The sequence below is a fragment of the Drosophila simulans genome, chromosome 3L, assembly GCF_016746395.2.
Source record: "Drosophila simulans strain w501 chromosome 3L, Prin_Dsim_3.1, whole genome shotgun sequence".
Taxonomy (NCBI): domain Eukaryota; kingdom Metazoa; phylum Arthropoda; class Insecta; order Diptera; family Drosophilidae; genus Drosophila; species Drosophila simulans.
Genome location: NC_052522.2, coordinates 3,902,641 through 3,922,204, shown reverse-complemented (window position 1 = coordinate 3,922,204; position 19,564 = coordinate 3,902,641). Strand labels below are relative to the sequence as shown.

Here is a 19,564-nt window from a genome sequence, read left to right as displayed (position 1 = left end):
CTTTTGCCTTAATTTACTTAGTCCATAAACTTTATCGTAATTAAATCTTGATAATTACATTTGTAGTAAGACAGTCATTTACATGTGTACTAAGATATTGTGATGATAATGTGTGTAGGAAGAACATAACTCGTGGCTATATATTTATATGCGAAAAGTTTATCCAACGATTATATACCTATAATATATTTAATTTAATCATAGCAATTTCTAGATCTGATCAATCTTCTATATTGCTATTATGAAAACTGGAAAACGACAATGAAAACTAGTTTATTTGGAGTTTTTCCTCACCGTTCTAGCTGTCATAACAACAATGGCTAAACAAGGGTATTCAAACCTTTTGGTATCGAAAGTTTTCCTCTTTTTTTTACAGTTTTTGGTACAAGTTTGGGTTCTGGTTTTCTGAATAGCTCCAGCTACTCGGAAACAAAGTGCTATAAAAGTCACGCCCGAGGCGAAATGAGTTTTCAGTTGCTGCCTGGGGAGAGTGTGGGCAGGAGGGGCGAGGGGTGGTGAAAAGCGGGCGGAAAAGCCGCTTTTCCAGCGTGTTTTTTACCGTGTTCAGCATCAGGTAAGCTAACCTTTTGTGCCGCCCATTAGAAACATGCACGCAGTCGGCTTACTTAAGCATACAAATTGTGTACGGAGGCAAATGCAAATGCGCCAGACTCCCGGCAATGTGGAAATGGGAAATGCGGAATTGTAGAATTGTGGAAATGCGGATACGTGCGGGGATTTGAGGCAGTGCTCCCTCTCTCTCTCTGTGGGCTGGAAAAACTTTTCCATGCGTGCCGCCATTTGACTCGCAAGATTGACACGCTGCCAAGACGGAGTGGGAGGGATTTTCCTTATTTGGGGGCACAAACTGTGAGGAAAAACTGTGCAGATGTGTCCAATTTAGTGGAACACTGGACCAACGCCCCCGGCCAGATGCTCTGGAGCTCCTTATGATTATTATTCCTATATATACACAGTGTACAACCCCCGAAAAAGGAAAGGCGAAGGAAAAGCGAAAAGAAAACCCAAACCAAACCGAACCAAAAGCCCCAAGGCAACTCGACAAGTGGCGGAAATTAATGCAGTAATTGTGGTAAGTGCTTGTCCTCCTTGCTGATTCATAATCGCATGTATTCAATTAAGGAGATTAATTATTTCGGGCAGTTTTCGAGGGATTTAAATCTGTCAGGCTTAAGGAGAAGGAAACTCTTTTGCCCCTTTTTCCGTGCAAAGGGGTCAGCATACCGCTTGCCAAACGTCCAGCGGTCAGCGAAAGGTCACGTGGCCACCATAAATATGCCGGCTATCGATTGTACCTGACCACGCCACAGAACTATCCATCTTCCATAAGATGTCAGCGGCAGGAGCTTATGCAAAGTTCTCCAACCTCTCGGTTTTTGGGGTAGAAAAATCTATGCCGATGCCGAGAATTTCGACCATGACAATAATCATCTGAAGCGCTTTCCTCCGGGTGGTGTCAAAAGTAGTAGCTACTCCCCCTTTTGCCAGAGGGTGGTTTCGATTGGTTTTGGTTTGGGTTGGCCAAATAAATTAGGCAACAAAAAATTGACATTCCAAGGAGCCAGGACATCGCCACTGATTAGAACAATATGCGTGAGTATGTAAAAGGCAATCTATAGACCCATATATACTCACGCACATATACATCTGCGTATCTGTAGAGGCGTATTTATATAACGCATTTGTAGCTGGCCAAAAAAAAGATGTGTTCAAAATAAATATGCGTGCGTGTTGCTTCCCCACTCCAAGGTACAGTAGCCGAAATGAGTATAGATTTGTTTGTTTGTATGTCGTTAGCATTGTTTTTCCCTCAGTGCGTGCGTGCGTGTGCATCTGTGTGTCTGTGTGTGTGTGTGTGTATTTTTGCCTTTCGTTGACACTTTCACAATTTATGGCAAATGCTGTCTTCCACCCGGTCCCCTGCCACAGGAAAGGCGCCAACTGAACGGCAGAAGCAGCCCAACCTACCCCCTGAAAGTAACTTTCGCCACCCACCAAAAACAAAAAGAATTCCCAAAAAAAAGAAGGCGATTCTGCAGTAGCGGGGTTACGAATTCGAGGTACCCTAAATAACAAAAGAAAGTGATTGGTATTATATGGAATAGAATCCCACTTCTTGACCTTATGTCAAGAATAGCTGTGGGGATTCGTTTTTTAGCTGCCTAAAAGTATTCCTACCTGAAGTTTAACAATAGCCACCATACACACCAATACACCCATTACAGGGTATCTCCCGTGGGCGTTTTGGGGGCGTGGCCGTTTGGGGTTGGGCCGGAAAAGCATTCTGTTTACCAGTTTCCGCAGTCCCCAGTTGTACACAGGACTCATTTGAAATAAATATTTTTGTGTTTTTACTTGAAGCGACAATAACGCAAAACATGAAACATACACTAACAGCAGAGACAAATGTGCCACAGTGGTGTGCGTGTGTGTGTGTGACAGAGTCCTGGAAAGAGTGTGAGACTGTGTGTGTGGCTGTAGGCAAAACCACGCGCGGCGCTGCGGCGTCAAAGTCGAATTACTCATACGCCACGTTGGCCAATGTCGCTGCCACTTTGGCTGTGCCATTGTTGTTCTTGTTGCCGCTGCCTTTGCTGTCTGACACACAATCCGTGCCTCCAGTATGCGCGTTGACGTTAAAAGCTACAGAGCAATTAATCATTAGCTTTTACAGGATTTATTGCAAATACTTTTATCGGATATATTAAATGAACTCCACTCCACAAGCTTCGCAAGGAGCTCTACGGCCTAAGGCCGCCCGTGGAATTATGGCAGCATTAATCCAGTGGGGACTATCTGCCGACAACATCTTACTACTGTTCGGTTCGGTTTGGCTTGGTTCAGTTCTGTTCTTATTTTTTTGGGCCTTTCGGCTTTAAGATTTGCGTCATCGCGAAGTGTCAGTCATGTGGGTCACGGGGCGAAAAATAAGGAAATGTCGGCCTGGCGAAAGTGGGGGGAAAACTTTTTTAGACATATGCACACACGCGATGGCTTAGCAACAGTTTACATCGCATTGTACTACGTTGTTTACTTTCGGTGACAAAATGAGTTACAGGTTTCATTCATTGCCCTAATGCAGCTTGATAAATTTGAGCGCATTAATTACGCTCACTTGGTCTTGGTGCTGCCAACTCACATGGCACATATATCCTTCGTCCTTCGTCTCCATCGTCCTGCTCCTTTTGCTTGCCGGCGATTTGCAGAGTGCCTCTGTTGTTCAGTTTCATGTGCCATTAACTGGCTCAAGCCGCTGCGATTGATCTTGGCCGTAAGTTGGGTTTATTGCCTCCTCATCGCCAAAGAAGCTGTTTCCATTCGTGCACTGAAAACAATTCAAACACCAATCAAGTTGCTTTAAGATTCATTTGGAAAGGAAATGTGGAACAAATTCAAGTGAATAACAATTTCATTCATATTTCTTCAAACTACTTTCGAGCAAACTGCCAAAGTTTTATGATGCCACCTTCAGATATGTTTTGTGTTATTGTCAGATTCTCGCACGCTTTGAATTTGATTCACGTTAGTTTTATGGCGAATCACTAAATTTTACTGCGATTTTGAGCATTTTTTTTTCAGAGTGCTAAGACGCAGTGGCTTCTTTCGCATTCTGCACATGCAAATTTATAACAATTTTACGTTCTCACATGCTCAAAGTCGTAAATCGTATTCGGCAAGGTGCGAACTGCTCCACCATTCCGCGGCAAAACCAAGTGGCTGTGCATAAAAAATCGTTTATGGCTTTGCAGCGCTCAAATAGAACAAAGCATAAATCCTAATTTACTTATGTGAAGCTGCAGCAGTTGCCACTTGCTGTGTGTGTGTGTGTGTCACCCAACGGTAAACATATATCAACAACATCTTAAACTCATGACGCCAAATAAATACAAATGTTGTAAAATGCAGGGGATGCCCCGGGACGGGATAACATAGAGCCCAGGCCAGACTCGTAAATCGCTCGGAAAAAGAGGGAAAACCCATTCCACCTAGCCGTTTCCTGGTGGGAAAATTGTCGAGAATGAAAAGCAGCGTGTGAGCTTAGTGGCATCGCGATTGAATGGGACTCTGAATAAATTTCACCTCAGCAAGTGGCTGTAAATTGTTTATATTTTACTCGAGTCCGCTGTATTAAAAGCGAATTTGATGGAATATGGATTAGGAGTGTTGTGTGAGCTCGTTTTGACTGGGTTTTTTGATTTTGTGCGAGTGAACGAGTGATAGAGATTTCGATGGAGATATCCGAAATAACTTTACAAGAGTGTTTTACGATGTGTCGTATTGTTGGGTTTATTTGAGAAGTGCTATTATATTACATGATTCATTTAGCAAAGAGACAAGCTTGCTATATGAATGTGAATCGAGTTGTAAAATAATTATTAACTGATTTTAAGTACTTGTTTTTATTCGTGGCCCAGCTCTTTAGCTTTATAAACTAAACATTTATGAATTTTCTGTGGCGGAAGACCAACGTTTAAACCGAATAAATCCTTAATGGATTTGAAGTTGCCCCGAAGACATTTACAAAGTGCAGTTGCGGCTGAAATGAATGCATTTCACAAATATTTCAAAGAGTTCTCGGCCAATAAATCTGACCGAAAGTGAGCTTACCTCTTGATCAAACTAATCAAGTTGAGTAGCCGCCATTGAAGTGGTTTTGTTTACTTCAAGTTCTCGCCCAGAAATTGATATAATTGATGGCCAGCCATAACAGGGCACATTAGAAATGCCGGTCAATGTTGGAGATTTCGCTCCTTCAACATCTGTACCCTCTGTCTGTGTGTGGCTGAGTCCGAGTCTGAGTCCTTGTTTGCGTCTGTGTTTGTCGTCCATCTGGCAGAAGGAGCTTTCCAGCTTGACTTGTCCAATCCGAATCCTAACAGGAGCAAAAAATACTAAAGCGTCAGCGGCATGTTAAGTAAACTTTATGACCGGAGCATTCCGCAAAAAGCGTTGGGATGAGCTCGGCGGATAAGTCCGGCGGATCGGGAGGAGTGGGAATTGCGGGCCGGGCCGCAAATAAAACCAGGACCAGAACAAGGATCCCATCCAGCCCGAGTGAGGCATCAAAAAGTAAGAGCAAATGCAAAAGCAACAACTATAAAAACCTGCAGCGATAGTAAAATGCAAATTGGTTGGGGTGGCTGGGCAGCAGCACTTGCAGGACTCCAGGACACCAGCTCTACAGCTCTCCAGGACTTCTGGACTCCCTTGGTCCGTCAAGCGAGGCACAGAAAACGGGTAGTGGAATAAAAAAAAGCGAAGAAAAATACTAGTAAGCTCTGGCATTCGCACTCGTAAAATAAAAGTAAAGTGCAACAGCAATTTGTTTGCACAATTGCTGAATGCGGCCATTGCTGTTGCTGCCGTAGATGTTGCTGCTGTTTGTGTTGCTGTTGCTGTTGCTGTTGCTGTTGGCACTCGTCGCATTGTTTGCTTTGTAGCCGGTTGTTGTACATTTTTATGACAGCTCAAATTGGCCCCCATCGCCGCCCGCGAGCAACACTGTCAGCATATGGCAATAAATGGGCAACAGGAGTTGGTCGTCATCGCTCCACACAAATGCTCCCAGACTATAGTCTGCGCTATATATATACAAATATATGTATGTATTTGTATATGCATAGACCGCCAGCTTTTTGCCCACTTCGCGTCTGATTTGCGATGTCAGAGGATCCAGTTGATTTGATGCCTTGTTGCAGAGCCCTTTTGATGACTACGCCATCCTTTTGCTCCATTTCATTTTCTATTTTGGCACTTTGAAATTAAAATATAAAACCCGCGCCGCTTTGACAACTTTTTAAGCTCCATTAGCGTTGACGGCAAGAAAGCCTATCAAGCGGCAACAAAAGGCGGCCGTGGAAAAAAGGGTCAATGTAACCGCGAAGGCAGCCGACGACGCGGCAGGACAGCGGGACACCAGGACGTCGCCAGGACATCGCCAGGACATCGCCAGGACATCGCAGCCAACCCCTTTGGCCGGGTAACCTTGCGGTTGTTTCCTTTCCCATTTCCCAGTCCCAACTCTTTTCCCTGCAGCACTGGCAGGACCCAAACCAAGCCGCAATTGCGAAACCAATTCAGGCACTATAAACAATTTTTTACGTCGCTTAGTGCTCTATATTTATATATGGTATAAGCCATGCAAGATTTAATAGAATTATTTGTGGAAAAGTGTTCAAAAACTATTTCATCTGGTTGGGATTAAAGTTCGGTTAAGTTACTCTTATAAACTATTCAGTGTGTTTATGTAGATGCCAATGTAAAAAGCTTGTAAATAATTATATTCAAATAGTGCCATACATACTCTTTAACACCTTTACATAGTACAAATAGTGAAGGGGTAATCGACACTCTTTTCTCCCAGTGCATCCTGTTCCGGTCTGCTCTGGTTTGGTCTGCTGGCTGGCCTGGTTGGTTGGTGTTGCACTTCCGTGGCTCGAACAACAGCGGGAACCGAAAAAAAAACATTTAACTGTTTCGCTGTTTGGCATTCATTGCGAATTTAAAGGGCGGCTTAGTGACAGGAATAATAAGGAAGCCCGCAGCGGAAGCGCTGATGTCAACGCAGCAGCAACAGCAACAGCAGCAGCACCACCACCAATGCCACAAAAAAAGATACAAAAACCGCAAGGGACTCTATTGGATTCGGGGGAGGAAAGAAGAGGGGGCTGCTGGTTGCGACCAGGGGGGGCAATAATGGGCCACGGGCCATGGAGTCCTTGCGGCCGTTGTGTGTCCTTTGGCCCCCTTTTCGATTCGGTCTCGCATCTCGGCCTGTGCAAACAGGCCAAACCAAATGAAACCAAACCAAACGAAACGTAACGAAATAAACCCAAAACCTCAGAACGTTAAAAAGGACAACGGACAAAGCAAGGAGCAAGTTTCAGTTGTCAACTATGCTAAATATTTGGTCTAGCTAACCAAAATGAAAGAAACCGAAGGGCCAACCGAAGAATGAAAACAATACCAAATTAAACGCTTACAGCTGGAGCAGCTCATAATTTATTTCTAAGCTTTGGAACCCCTTGAAAATTCGAACTTTTTCCCTCTACTTCTTTGTTTTTTTGGCAGCCAAGTGGCAGACATCAAAACACACCCCCGGCTTTTCGGGTTCTGTTTCTTTTTTTTGGAAAGGTACTGGTAGCGATACTTCTTCCCGGTTTTGCGGCCCCCCGTGGTAAGCAAACCCACCCCCTCCTCCATTCCAAAAGCGGTGCTGTTGCATAATTTTCGGCAATCCACAAGTGTGTGTGGCACGAGTTCCTGCCAGGATATGTCCTTTGTCGTGGTATTGGTGACTCGCTGGTCGAGTTTTGCGAGAATCACATAAACCATGAAGAGAATATGCGCAGAATCAGAAGCAACTCTCTCTTGGGGTTGTTGCATGTTTTTGGGTGTTTTTTGGGCGGCTAGGGGGTGGTGTTGCTGGCTACTTGTTGTGTCTGAATGTTATCTTAAGAATTCCCAACTAGCCAATAAATCAGATCAATATATCTTATAATTCTGTCACTATCGGTGGAATTCTAAGCAGTTATATGGTACCTAAGCCCTTTAAGCAATGCCCCAGGAACCACCCCTTGCCTTCCAAAGAACACCACCACCCCCTAGTGGTGTGCGTTGGTGTTGACCCGAAATCACGCACACTCGCTGTAAATCACACACACACACACATATATAAACCTCCACATATATATACGCTATATGCTATAGCCAAGTGAGCGGCAGAGCCAGCGAAAAGCTGCGAATGCCAAGCGCACAGTAGAAGGGAGTGGTACGTCAAAAACTGACGCACAGCGGCAGGCCAAACAAGTCCATAGTTTAATAGCCAGCACACACCGCACCACAATAATAATATAAACTGTAAAATATATAAAAAATAGTAACACTCAAGTCCAGGCCAAAACCAGAAACCCAAATATTACGTGACCAAGTGCAGCTAAACAAAAAAGAAAAAAACAAAGAGGAAAATCTATAACTATCGAAGAGCAAATTGTGTGTGTGTGAAGAAAAAACAAGCCACAAATCAGAGCGAGTACGAAAGTTTCCTACGATATCATATCATATAACCGCCTTAGATTGGCTTAACTGCCAAAAATATAGTTATAAGCTCGGTTCCTTATTTATGCATGATTTGATTTGGTGTTGCATGTGACAAAGTGCTATATAGGATGTACGTTCCTTGCATGTGTGTGTATAAGTCGCTGCAGCTGCAAAGTATGCAATAAAAATCTCGCATTGTTTATGTGCAGCAGGACATTCAGAGAGACAGAGAGAGAGACAGAGAGAGGGAAAAAGCGAAATGGGCGAGAAATGGGTTGGAGAAAGGGGGTGGTACAGTGAGGTAGGCTAAGGCAACCAACAGTTGACTATTTGTTGCATGTACTCGCTGCTTTGCAGTTCCACCTACTAGTTCGCAAGCTTCAACGAGTGCGCCGAATAATTCTCCATTTCTCTTTCTCGGTATAAAAAGTACTCTCTCTCTCTGAGAGTTTGTCCGTCGATTTCAATTCACAAAACATTCGACAAGTGCAGAGTGAACAAGTTGTTGTTGCTGAAGCAACGAACGGAAAACGAGGAAAATTTATAGGATTTTCCACAGACCGCAAAGCATTCAGACCATTACCTAAGAAATATTCAACATGTGATAAAACTAGACGAAAAAGTGTATATATTGCGGGAGGATACATAGGTAATCGCCATCGAAATCATAGAACCTCGGCCAGTGCATTTCCTAAACAATGGCAGCGAGTATATGCGCCATTTTTAAACGTGGGATAGGGATAGATAGTTTCGGTGTGCGTGCGTGTGCGCCACCTTCCAATGGAAGCTTTTCCGCCCAGCCCTCCCCCGTAAAAATACCCATTTCCCCACCTCACTCTCTCTCGCTCATTCCCTCTATCTCGCTTTCGCTCTCTCTCTGCTCCACGCAGTGCGGAAAATGAACTGCCTGTCCGTGTATAAACCGTGCAATTTAGTGCAAAAAGTATAACAATTTATCAATTAAGTGTAATCAAGTGTTGCAAATTTCCCCCACCCACCTGGAAGACCAACCACCACCCATCTAGCAAGCACCCACTCCGCCCCTCGATGGGATGTCCTGTTCCCGTCTGACGCTGATTGCACGGCGGTTTCTGCATTTATAATGTAAATATTATGACTGGCAACCACTGCAGGAACTTGTTTACAATTTTCGCACTTTAATCGCCGTTTAAATTATGCAATTTCGTAGCTCGTACTTTTTTCTTCGCTTTTTTTTCGAGTGCAAGGTGTTTGGAAAGTGGCGGAGTGTGCAGTTAATGGTTGCCATAGAGTATTTACCTGCGATTTATGGGGTATGCTAGGGCAAAGGGTGCATTATGGGCTATCAGCAATTGCTTAGGAAGTCCTAACAGCGGGTCCTTGCTTTTTATGAGTTCAGAACCCCCAGAAATTCCAGTCAATAGAAAGTATGATAAAGGAGGCCATTAATTTTTCGGAAAATATTGTTAGCTGTCATCATAAATAAGTTTTAATAATGGTTTTTCGAATTATTTTAATTAGAACACACATAATTTAAGGAATAACATATATCTAATTTATATTATAATATTTTTAAACTGCTACGATGTAAAAAGTGTATTTAACAAAGCTGTGTATTCAACAAACGTACACCCATGTTAAGAAGCTTATTACAAAGACGCACCTTTGTCTTGGTCCTTCGAACAGGATACAGCTATTACTTGCATGTAAATGTGACAGGGTCTTTGTGCACTGTCTTGCCGGTAAATAAGTGCAGTTTAATTTACCCGCCTTTCCATTACTTGCAGAAAACAGGAGCAGCATCGGTAACGGCGGCAACATTGCAACAACCACCAGCAGCAACTAGCAACGCAACAACGAAAGCCAGATACCTTGAACTGCGGAGATAGCCGGGGGTACAAGTTAAATAAGCTGCCAGGCGGATGTGGTAGGATCGCAGGTGGGCAGGATCTTGCGGGGGGCAGAAGGATGCCAGCCAAAGGACGCAATATTGCAACATCCGCAACTTCGGGGACACGGAATCAAAGCTGAAGGAGCAACCGCAGCAATACTCTCAAGGCGACGCATGTCAATGTCAAAGTTGAACCAGAAGTAGAGGCAGTAGAAGAGGGCCAGGAACGGACGAGGGCGGGTCAAGAGCTACGGCTATAGCTTATAAAGGCAAAAGCATTTTAACTGCAGATGACAAAGAAGGTTGTGCTACATCTACATAGTAAATACAAAACAAATCTAAGCATAAGAAAACCCCAAAAACCACACCCAACCCCCAGAGAAACCTAGACCAAAATAAACAGGGCAGAAGCAAACAAGTGGAGGGCAATCCCCGGAATTTCGATTGCCCAGGCTCCAAGCTGGCAAACTGGGAAGGCGGACGGATACGGATACGGTGACCCGTTTTGCAGGCAAGATGTCCGTGGACTTTATACTGCCGAATCGCAATAAGATCCAAACGATTGCCTATGCGAGTGCCAGCAAGAAGTATGTGCCCGGTGGATCGGGATCCACTCTGAGCTCCGGATCGGTATCGGCATCGGGTGCCGACTTGCAGAGCTGGCGACGACCCAAGCCCAGGACCTCCGGCAAGGTGAAGCTCGATGACAAATCCCCGCTGACTGCCAGTTCGGTGCTAAGAAATGCCAATGGAAATGGCCTGGGAACTGGCGGCAAGTCACCTCTGAAATCGCTGGCCAAAAGGAACTCGCGTGCGATTCTCAAGCGGGAGATCATCGATCTGGACGACGAGGATGGCGAGGAGCAGGGGGATCAGCTCTGCGAGCATCTGGAATGGTCCGCCGCCCAATCTCTGGTCCAAATGAACTCCTCCAAGCAGGAAAAGCAACGGCGAGCAGGAACTACAGGATCCCCTGCAACTGTGGCAGCGCCAGTCTCCGCCTCAGGTGAGTTCCAGTTTTAAAGTTTTATCTATCATGTTACTTCAATATAATATATTTCCAAACAAAAGGAAACCCCAATTTTAGGGAAAAACAAGCCGACCTTTATTGTAATTTTTTTTAGCATATTTCATGACTTATTTTTGGAGTTTTCCAATTATTAGTCCACATTTCCTGTACTTCCTGTTCAAGTGAACATTCTTGGGTGGCAAGAGCGGTTTTGTTCTCTAGGTAGCTATTGTTCCATTTGTAAGACCTGCCAGTCGCTCATGCCCCCCGGAATCACCCGAAATCACCCGGAATCAACCAGCTGCACCCCCCTGAAAGTTGCGTCACAACAATGTGAACAGGTGGCTGCGACAATTTGTGTGCTCGTATTTATTTTTAGTAGCCAGGCAGTGTGAGTCCCCCACTCCATCATCGAGAGCCAGCGGCACTTCCAACCATTTTATGGCCACCCACTTGGCCAGCGTCCTTCAACTGGTGGCGCTGGCGACTGGGCCTCTGCCCGGGGGGGTGACCCCCCCATGGTGACTGCTGGTGACCCCAAACAGTCCCTGCTTTCCCTGCTTTCCCCACTTTGAACACTCCACTGTGAGCGCTCGTGTTTGACATTGTCGCCGTTAGCTAATCTTTTTAGCGTATGTTGGCATTTTCCATGTTTGCGCTTGCCTTCTTGTCGATGTCGTTGCTTGTTGCTCTTGAATGGAGGAAAAGGCACGGGAAAAGCGTAGGGGAAAGCCAAAGCAGAAGCAAATGCAAACAAGCGGCATTGACTGCCACTGGCAGTGGGTGGTGCTGGGTGGTGGCTCTGATGGCTTGAGAGGTCGTCATATCGATTGAGCAACTCGGAACGTAACAGGTCAGCCGCAGTGGAGAAGGGATATATACTGCGTCAGCTTCAGCTCCAGTCCCATAAAATGCCGAAATGTGCATTTATGGTTACTGCTGCCCTGAATGATTCCCTTTGCCTTCGGTAGTCCCTTCACAATATCATTTTGGCACACGCACCCCAAGCACATGTGTATGTGTATTGGGAGGAGTTAAAAAAGGCAAGAAAAAATGCTGCCTTTTAATAAAGACCGTTCAAAGGAGTTTGTAGTTTCGGGTTACACCTTTTGAGTTCTGCAGGTGCAGGTGGCAGCTCTGGGAAAGAGAAGTTAAATAAGAGTGTTGCAAAGCGAGGCAATACAAATTGAGAATGTTTTCTGATTTGCACAGTAAATCATTTTTAAAGAATCCGTCAGTCGGTGAAATTTAGTACTCTCTTACGAATTATTTGAAACTAAGATCGTGTCATGCATCTCGTACTGCAAACTGTCTTTAAACGGAACTTGCACATTGTGAGTTTTTTCTTCGATCATTAGCTATCGAACTTATCGTAGCGGACTCCACCGTTCCGAAAAACGTTAAGCTTACAATCGATTAGGTAGCCCTGGTCGAAATGGCAACCCTGCACCTGGTCAACAAGTTGCCTGACAATCATGGAACCCCATCTAGTTCAGAGCAGGATTTCTAGTGAAAATGAACCTTAAAGAGTTCTTTGCCCAAAACGAGGATATTATCCAGCCCATGGACTGTTAGTTCTCTTGAGTTGGCCAGTATCTTGTGGATACTAAAACTAAGTATTAATTTACCCATAAACAGTGTCGATGCGCCGTCCAGTGGGCAGAGCTCCGGCGGAGGATGGCAAGGTGATTTTCTATGCCCCGCCAGCCAGCGCCAGTGGATCTCCGCGTCAGCCGGAGCCGGTGACCTTGAAGAGGGAGCGCGAGCGGGACAAGGAGCGCGAGAGGGAGAGGGACCGCGAGCGAGACCGCATGCGGGAGCAACAAGTGGTCGCGGCGACAGCAGCGGCATCGATTTACCGGGGTCGCAGCGTGGAGGAAACGGAAGCGGCCCATGATCTGCTCTCCCTGTCCCAGAGTCTGCCGCCCCTGATCCCGCCCTGCGTGGTCACCATCATGAAGCAGGAGCAGGAGCAACTGCGCTCCCCGGAAATCCAGGAGATATCGAACAGCGCTTCCAGCCGATCGCCCCAGTCGACCATCCGGTTCATTGGTAGCAGCTCCTACGACCTGATGGGTGGCGCCTCGGAGGGGGCCAACAACTGCTCGCCCCTGACGCCGCCGAACTCGGACCACAGCTCCGACGTGGATATCGACATGTCTTCCTCCTCCGAATCAGGTCTGCAGCAGTGGGGCAAGCCCAATCCGCAGCAGAACCAACAGCGTGCCTCGGCCCTCAAGATGTGCCTCAACATGCTGGACGGCAGGACCAAGGCGAGCAAGGCGGCTGCTGTGACCAAGCAGGACAGGCAGGAGCCGATGCAGCCGCGTCCCAAGAGTGCCCAGAGCAATGCCTCGTCAGGAGGTGGTCCGCCGTCGGAGCCGCCAGAGAATGCGGCAGCCAGCCTGGGACACAGTTCCTCCGGCAACGGGGAGAACTACGCCAAGCGGAAGAGGGGCTGCTACAAGTGCTGCGAGTGTGGCAAACAGTATGCCACATCCTCGAACCTCTCGCGCCACAAGCAGACCCATCGCTCGCTGGACTCACAGTCGGCCAAGAAGTGCAACACCTGCGGCAAGGCCTACGTTTCCATGCCCGCCCTGGCGATGCACTTGCTCACGCACAAGCTCTCGCACAGCTGCGACATCTGCGGCAAGCTATTCTCCAGACCCTGGCTGCTCCAGGGACACCTTCGGTCCCACACCGGCGAGAAGCCCTACGCCTGTGTCCATTGCGGCAAAGCTTTTGCCGACCGCTCCAATCTGCGGGCCCACATGCAGACCCATTCGGGCGACAAGAACTTCAAGTGCCATCGCTGCAACAAGACCTTCGCCCTCAAATCGTACCTCAACAAGCACCTGGAATCGGCATGCCTCCGGGATGCCGGGGCCATCGATCAGGGCAAGGGTCTGGAGGAGGACGACGACGACTGCAGCAAGCAGGACGAGCTGGAGATGGGCGACGAGCTGGAGAGCGATGAGAACAGCCAGGACATTGTGGTGGCCTAGGGACAATCGACCTAGGGAACTCTCCTGCCCGCAACTAAGATACTTTATACCAGAACCCTATAAGCAATACTCGAGCACCCTTATCAAATTAATACTAAAATGAATTAACAAAACCAAATGAGAATTATAAACAAACAAAATCTAGTCTAGAAATCGGCTTACTAGCGGAGTAGTCCTTTAAATGGCAAATGATCGCGATGATGATGATGGATCTCAACTCAATAGAATCTTCTTCAAGCAGTTATATACACACACTTATATCTACTCACTTATAATCTGAACTTTTCCAAAATCTCTCCAAGTTGCAACTTTTACTGAACGAAGATTGGGAGGCGCAAGAACAAAGAAAACAAAACAAAAACAAAAGGTTTGAGAAGGAAATCCAAAACGTAACTTATAGTAAAAATCTGACACAACGAATATTATGGAACATAAGTAGAAATTCTATATATACACAGATCAAATAAGCATTATATACAGATGGATGGTAGGAAGACGGAAACGGTGCAAACGGCAAATTATATGTATACATATGAACTAAATGATTAATACCTAACGAGCAGAACCAATTTGCATGTTTTTTGGTAAATATCTACTTTTAGGCATCGTTTTAGGGCTCTAGAGTTTATATACACCCCCCCTCACAGGACCCGGATACCCAGACACCATTCGCCAGATAACACACTAATCTCCAATCACCACTAGATGTAGTCCTTAGAGTACCGAAGGATTCGATCGGAGCTCAGTTCAAGTCCTAGCAAACTAATCAATTAGTGAACTTATAGCACTCCCGCAACCGCAACTCCCTATATCTCTCTTGCTCTTAGACTCTTTTAACCGTACTCAATGATCAAGTTAGCAATCGGAAATCGGATATATATATACATATATAGGATCAGAATCGAACGAGACGAACCATTTTAACCGCTGCGGCAACTTTACACTCTAACCAAGTTTAAGATGAGATTACTTCCATATTATGCTCTAACTCGATAAACGGAAAACTACTTCAATTACTTAGAAATGATTAAAATTAATGAGAAAACAATTTAGAAACATATCACAAGGACAATACTTAACATAAATAAATACATTCAAAGTATGGAAAGTATATAGTGGCGAAGGAATCGCGACCCCAATTAAGACATTCTCATACACATGCAACAAAGTACTTATACTTACGAAATAGTTATTTTATTACTAGCATTAGAGGTCCCCCCCCCCCCCCCTCCCCCCCCCCCTCCCGTCGTGTATATACTCAAGCTCCACATGAAATGCAAGTTTAAAAACAATTTTTTACAAGAAACTACCCCCGTACCCGCGACCCCTCGAGCTTTGGCCCAGCCAAAGGTTTCTAATGGACAGGAACACCTCCTCCCCAATCGCAAAAGGATATACATACATAGGCAAAAGGATATGTGTACATATATCCCAATATACCCGATGTTCTGGGAGATCGAAGATGAAGAAGATAGCAGAAAGGTTGATGAAACGATGATGATAGATGTAGAAGACGCACTTGTAAAACAAATGATAACTAAAAGCAATTCCAAAGTTAAGTGACATAGTTTTTAACAAACCAAACAAAAAAGCATACAAAAATTTGTAATTCTATAAAACAAAACAAAAAAAATCGAGAAGTATTGATATATACACAAACATGTATTTATTTTACGCGTAGTTTTTATTCCAAAACCTAAAAGCAAAGAGGGCAAAGAAAAACCAAAAGAGTAAACTTGAAAACAATTTAATTAAATTGTCAATTACGATTATTTCATAATTTAAGAATTGATGAACGAGGCAGACGCGATAGAGGTTATTTTTTAAAGCATATATATACACATAAATATATTACAAATAAATAAATATATTTAAAAGAGGCAGTTTTATATCGAAATTAATAATAGTAAATGCAAAGTAACAACAAAATATTGAAAACCATTCGAACTTAATTATACAACGAGCAAGAAACCATTAATTATAAACACCCCGCCCCCACACCCCCTCACACATACAAATACGCCCACATTTTATAGCAACAACAGATTATTACATCGTATCTACATACGTGCGCGCCATGTAGATAACCACGTAAAGTAACGCCGCATGTCGCAGTTCTAGCAGCAATTCTAGAATCTAGAATATCGGGGCAGAATTAGAATTTAGACCAGAGAGTGCTATGTGCATTGTTTATAGGGCCATAGTTCGAAATCGTGTTTATGCATGGCTTTATTGATGATTATTGATAGCGTTTTAAATAGCATTAAATGCCTATATACACATAAGCAAACCAAACAAAAACCGAAAAAGAAAACCAATGAAAAACTAAAAAAAAAAACGTATATAAGAAATTCCATTGAACAGTAGTGGTAACAATTATGTGATTTGCAATTTTACATTCAAAATATATATGAAATAATTACGAATATAAATAGATTATATATTGAGGCGAGCGTTTAATTGATTTATTTATGAGTAAGATTTATTTATACACATTATACACCACAAAAAATAAAAGTGAAATGAAACGAGAAACAAACAAAATGACAAAGAGCTAAAAGTGAGAAGAACTCGAATGGATTGAAGTGGGGCTAAAATATGAAGCTACAAATATTTTTACACAGCAACCTTGTTTTATACACGCGGCAAGTTGAGTCCCAAAATCGAAATACCCCGATCACACTGCAAAAATTAATTAGAGCCCCCAAAAACACTTACAAAACAGATGTGCAGCTGTGCTCCCGATTTCTCTTTTTAATTTTGTTTGGTTTCAAAAATATGTAAACATATTTTAATGTTAAATACACACCCCATGTTTATCTTTAATATTTAGGATCAGTATTTACCGGTATGTTCATATTACACAATTGGAAAAAGGTGTTATTTAATCGTACCATGAATATATTTATCCATTAATTTATATAATCGTTGAAAAAGGAAGTCGGGAACTTCAGCTGATCGGCGCCCACACCCTCTTGATAGGAATAAATAATTTCAAGATTAAAGACACCAATTACATTTTGATTATTATACAATAAACCGAAGGGCAGAAATCGAACGGTGAGATATTTTATAAAATGAACGATGAATAACGTAAAGATATTAATTTATATATTCATATATTAGAGATGCAAAAAGACTTGAACAGTTATATACATTTAAAATTGCAATATATTGTATACTTCATTAAAAAAATATATACATACATACCGGCATATATGCAACCACGTATATAAGTAAACATATTTAACTTATTTATATAAATGCTTACAGCGAACCATAAACATATACATCATAAACCGAATCTCAACTTTTCCAATGCAAGACGAATAGGAATCCCTCAAGTAACTCAAGATCAATTCAAGTATATACTCAATGACCACCCGGCCGGCGCGATCGCCTGGCCGCACAGGAATATATATAGCTAAAGATATATATAGTAATACGTATGAATGCAATACGATGCCACGCCCACTCCCGATTGGCGGGCAGCGATTTTAAGGCGCCGCCCCGTCGGAGTTTTCACAGATCAGATTTTTCCTTTTGATACTTAGCATTCGTTCTTGTTCTACTTTTAGTTAGAGAATGTTCAACTAGTTTCAGCTTCCGTAGGAGTTAAATAATCGACTTTAAAAACAAACCACACCTAGATGAACGAACACCCAGCTACTAGTATGACCCCTTGACCCTTGACCCCGTAACCCCATACACTCTATTAGACACTAGCCGACATCTACAGACATAACCATGCGATTTTACGGCAAATATGTAGAGCATATAACCTATTATATCCCAAAAGAAAGCTAATCCATTCTTAAATTAAAATACACACGAGTAGCCGGCGGAGAAAGCGAACCGATTCGATTCGAAATTCGAATCATAACGAAGGCAGAAGAATCACACCAGAAGAATCCGTTATGGAAATGACAACAAACAAAGAATTAAACTTCCCCCCCAAAGAAACAAACAAAAGAACACGAAGCATCCAATACAAGATCCGAAAACGATGAGTCGATGGAATATAAATTAGAATCATAGTTATAAACGCTACACCCACACACACTAGTGCAGCCATGTAACTATTTTTAGAGCCTCGGAAATAAACATACATAAAATACATAAAAATATTAAATAAACGACAGAGAAAACCAAATACTTGATTTATGGATTTTATTCATGGGAAGTGGGTTTGAAGTAAGTAAATTCATTGCAGATAAATATAAAAATACCTATTTATACTTTAAATAAATGTTTTAAATTTTCTTTAAATTGATTAATTTATTATTTTCAAATATAACTCAACAGCACTTTGTTTAAATTAATTCTTGAAGCACCTATGATTGCATATTTATGATTGCAATTAAGCTTCTTGCTCACTTTTTGAAACTTTAATTAATAGAACCACTTGAAATCGTCGGACTTCAATGAAAGTTAATTCAATGGCCCACAGAGAACACGCACTTTGAGTGCACTTGGGCCCAGTACAAGTGCTGTACACTGAAAGTAAAAGGGCTGATTTGTTTAGATGCCATTGTTTTAAGGGCAAATTACTTCGCAACTAATAAACTATGCATTGCTGATTCGATTCGATTCAAATGTGGGAGCCGCACGGGGAGCTCAGTCAACAAGCGGCATTCAGCAGATGGCTGCACATCATATAGTATACTCTATAGTATATGTCTATAGTACACAGTACTTGAGCATTATATCGCAATCTGAATGGGGCGGGGCACACACTCACACACACACACACACACAAGTGGGGTACAAGTGCCTCGTCATGTGGAGTGTGTTTAAATGAAATTGCTTGATTCGGCATAAACATATTTACTCTGTTGAATATTTGCCCAACAATTTGATTCGCAATCTGGGCGGCCATGGGCGGGGGCAGGATCTGAAATGCCGAAATCAAAATGGAATTGTATCAAGGACGCGGAACAATCGAGGCGGGCAAACACACACAAGGCCTCGTTCCACATGCCTCCTGTCAATCCTCCGGATCGCAGAGTCCTCCACTTGCATTCAATGGCGTAATCGCAGGCAGATACAAGTACTTGTATTCCGATTTCCGCCGGTGCAGTACAACCAAACCCAAGCCCGAACCCAATCCATACAGACACCCATCCATCCGGCGACCCGCGGCATTTCATCCACAGATGTCAGCAATTTCTCGATTTGAATGCTCAACAAAAACGAAAGTGGGCAAACAATTCAAAGGCGAGGGCGGAGCAAAAATAACTGGCAGCAGGGCGCAAAAAAAGACGAACCTCTCCGCGCAAATGGCTTCTCTAACGACCCAATTAATTTGAAACAAGTTACAGAAAAAAAAGAAGAAAAAAAGGCAAAAAATAGAATAACGTTTGAATTTGAGGAACACAATCAGAGTGTGGCGGCGTCGCAGGAGTGGAGCGCCACAGGCCACTAAATGCTGGGTTAGAACCCATGCCCTTGCTGTTCCTCCGAAGAACAAGCCCCCCCTCCCCTCAACACCCACGGAACTCCGGCAATTGCCGCGGAGCCCCAAGCTTTTTATGCCCCACCACAGCTCGAAAAGTTCGCCGACAGCTTCATTACCAGCCATCATCGGAGCCATCATCATTCCGCGTGCACTGCGAG

At 43.7% G+C, this 19,564-nt stretch overlaps 1 protein-coding gene across 5 annotated transcripts; it reads left to right on the top strand.

Moving 5' to 3' along the window:
- The first annotated feature begins 7,722 nt into the window (after positions 1-7,722).
- Positions 7,723-18,101, top strand: LOC6736693 (zinc finger protein 37). 5 transcript variants are annotated; one of them, XM_039293161.2, is made up of 4 exons: positions 7,736-8,053; positions 9,828-10,252; positions 10,311-10,937; positions 12,579-18,101. In XM_039293161.2, the coding sequence occupies exons 3-4, from the start codon at positions 10,448-10,450 to the stop codon at positions 13,946-13,948; spliced, it is 1,860 nt and encodes a 619-aa protein (XP_039149095.1). In that variant the 5' UTR covers positions 7,736-8,053; positions 9,828-10,252; positions 10,311-10,447; the 3' UTR covers positions 13,949-18,101. The 5 variants fall into 5 exon arrangements, with proteins under 5 accessions (XP_039149099.1, XP_039149095.1, XP_039149097.1 ...); XM_039293165.2 differs by having other exon boundaries at positions 7,723-7,792; positions 9,828-10,937; XM_039293163.1 differs by lacking the exon at positions 7,736-8,053 and adding an exon at positions 8,522-8,710 and having other exon boundaries at positions 9,828-10,937.
- The last annotated feature ends 1,463 nt before the right edge of the window (positions 18,102-19,564 follow it).

What these genes read in the sequence shown, in the direction of transcription:
- LOC6736693 (XM_039293165.2), top strand. Translation starts at nt 10,448, where the DNA reads ATGTCCGTGGACTTTATACTGCCGAATCGCAATAAGATCCAAACGATT. An exon ending in AGCGCCAGTCTCCGCCTCAG is followed by an intron (nt 10,938 to 12,578) that starts GTGAGTTCCAGT and finishes ACCCATAAACAG; the next exon opens with TGTCGATGCGCCGTCCAGTG.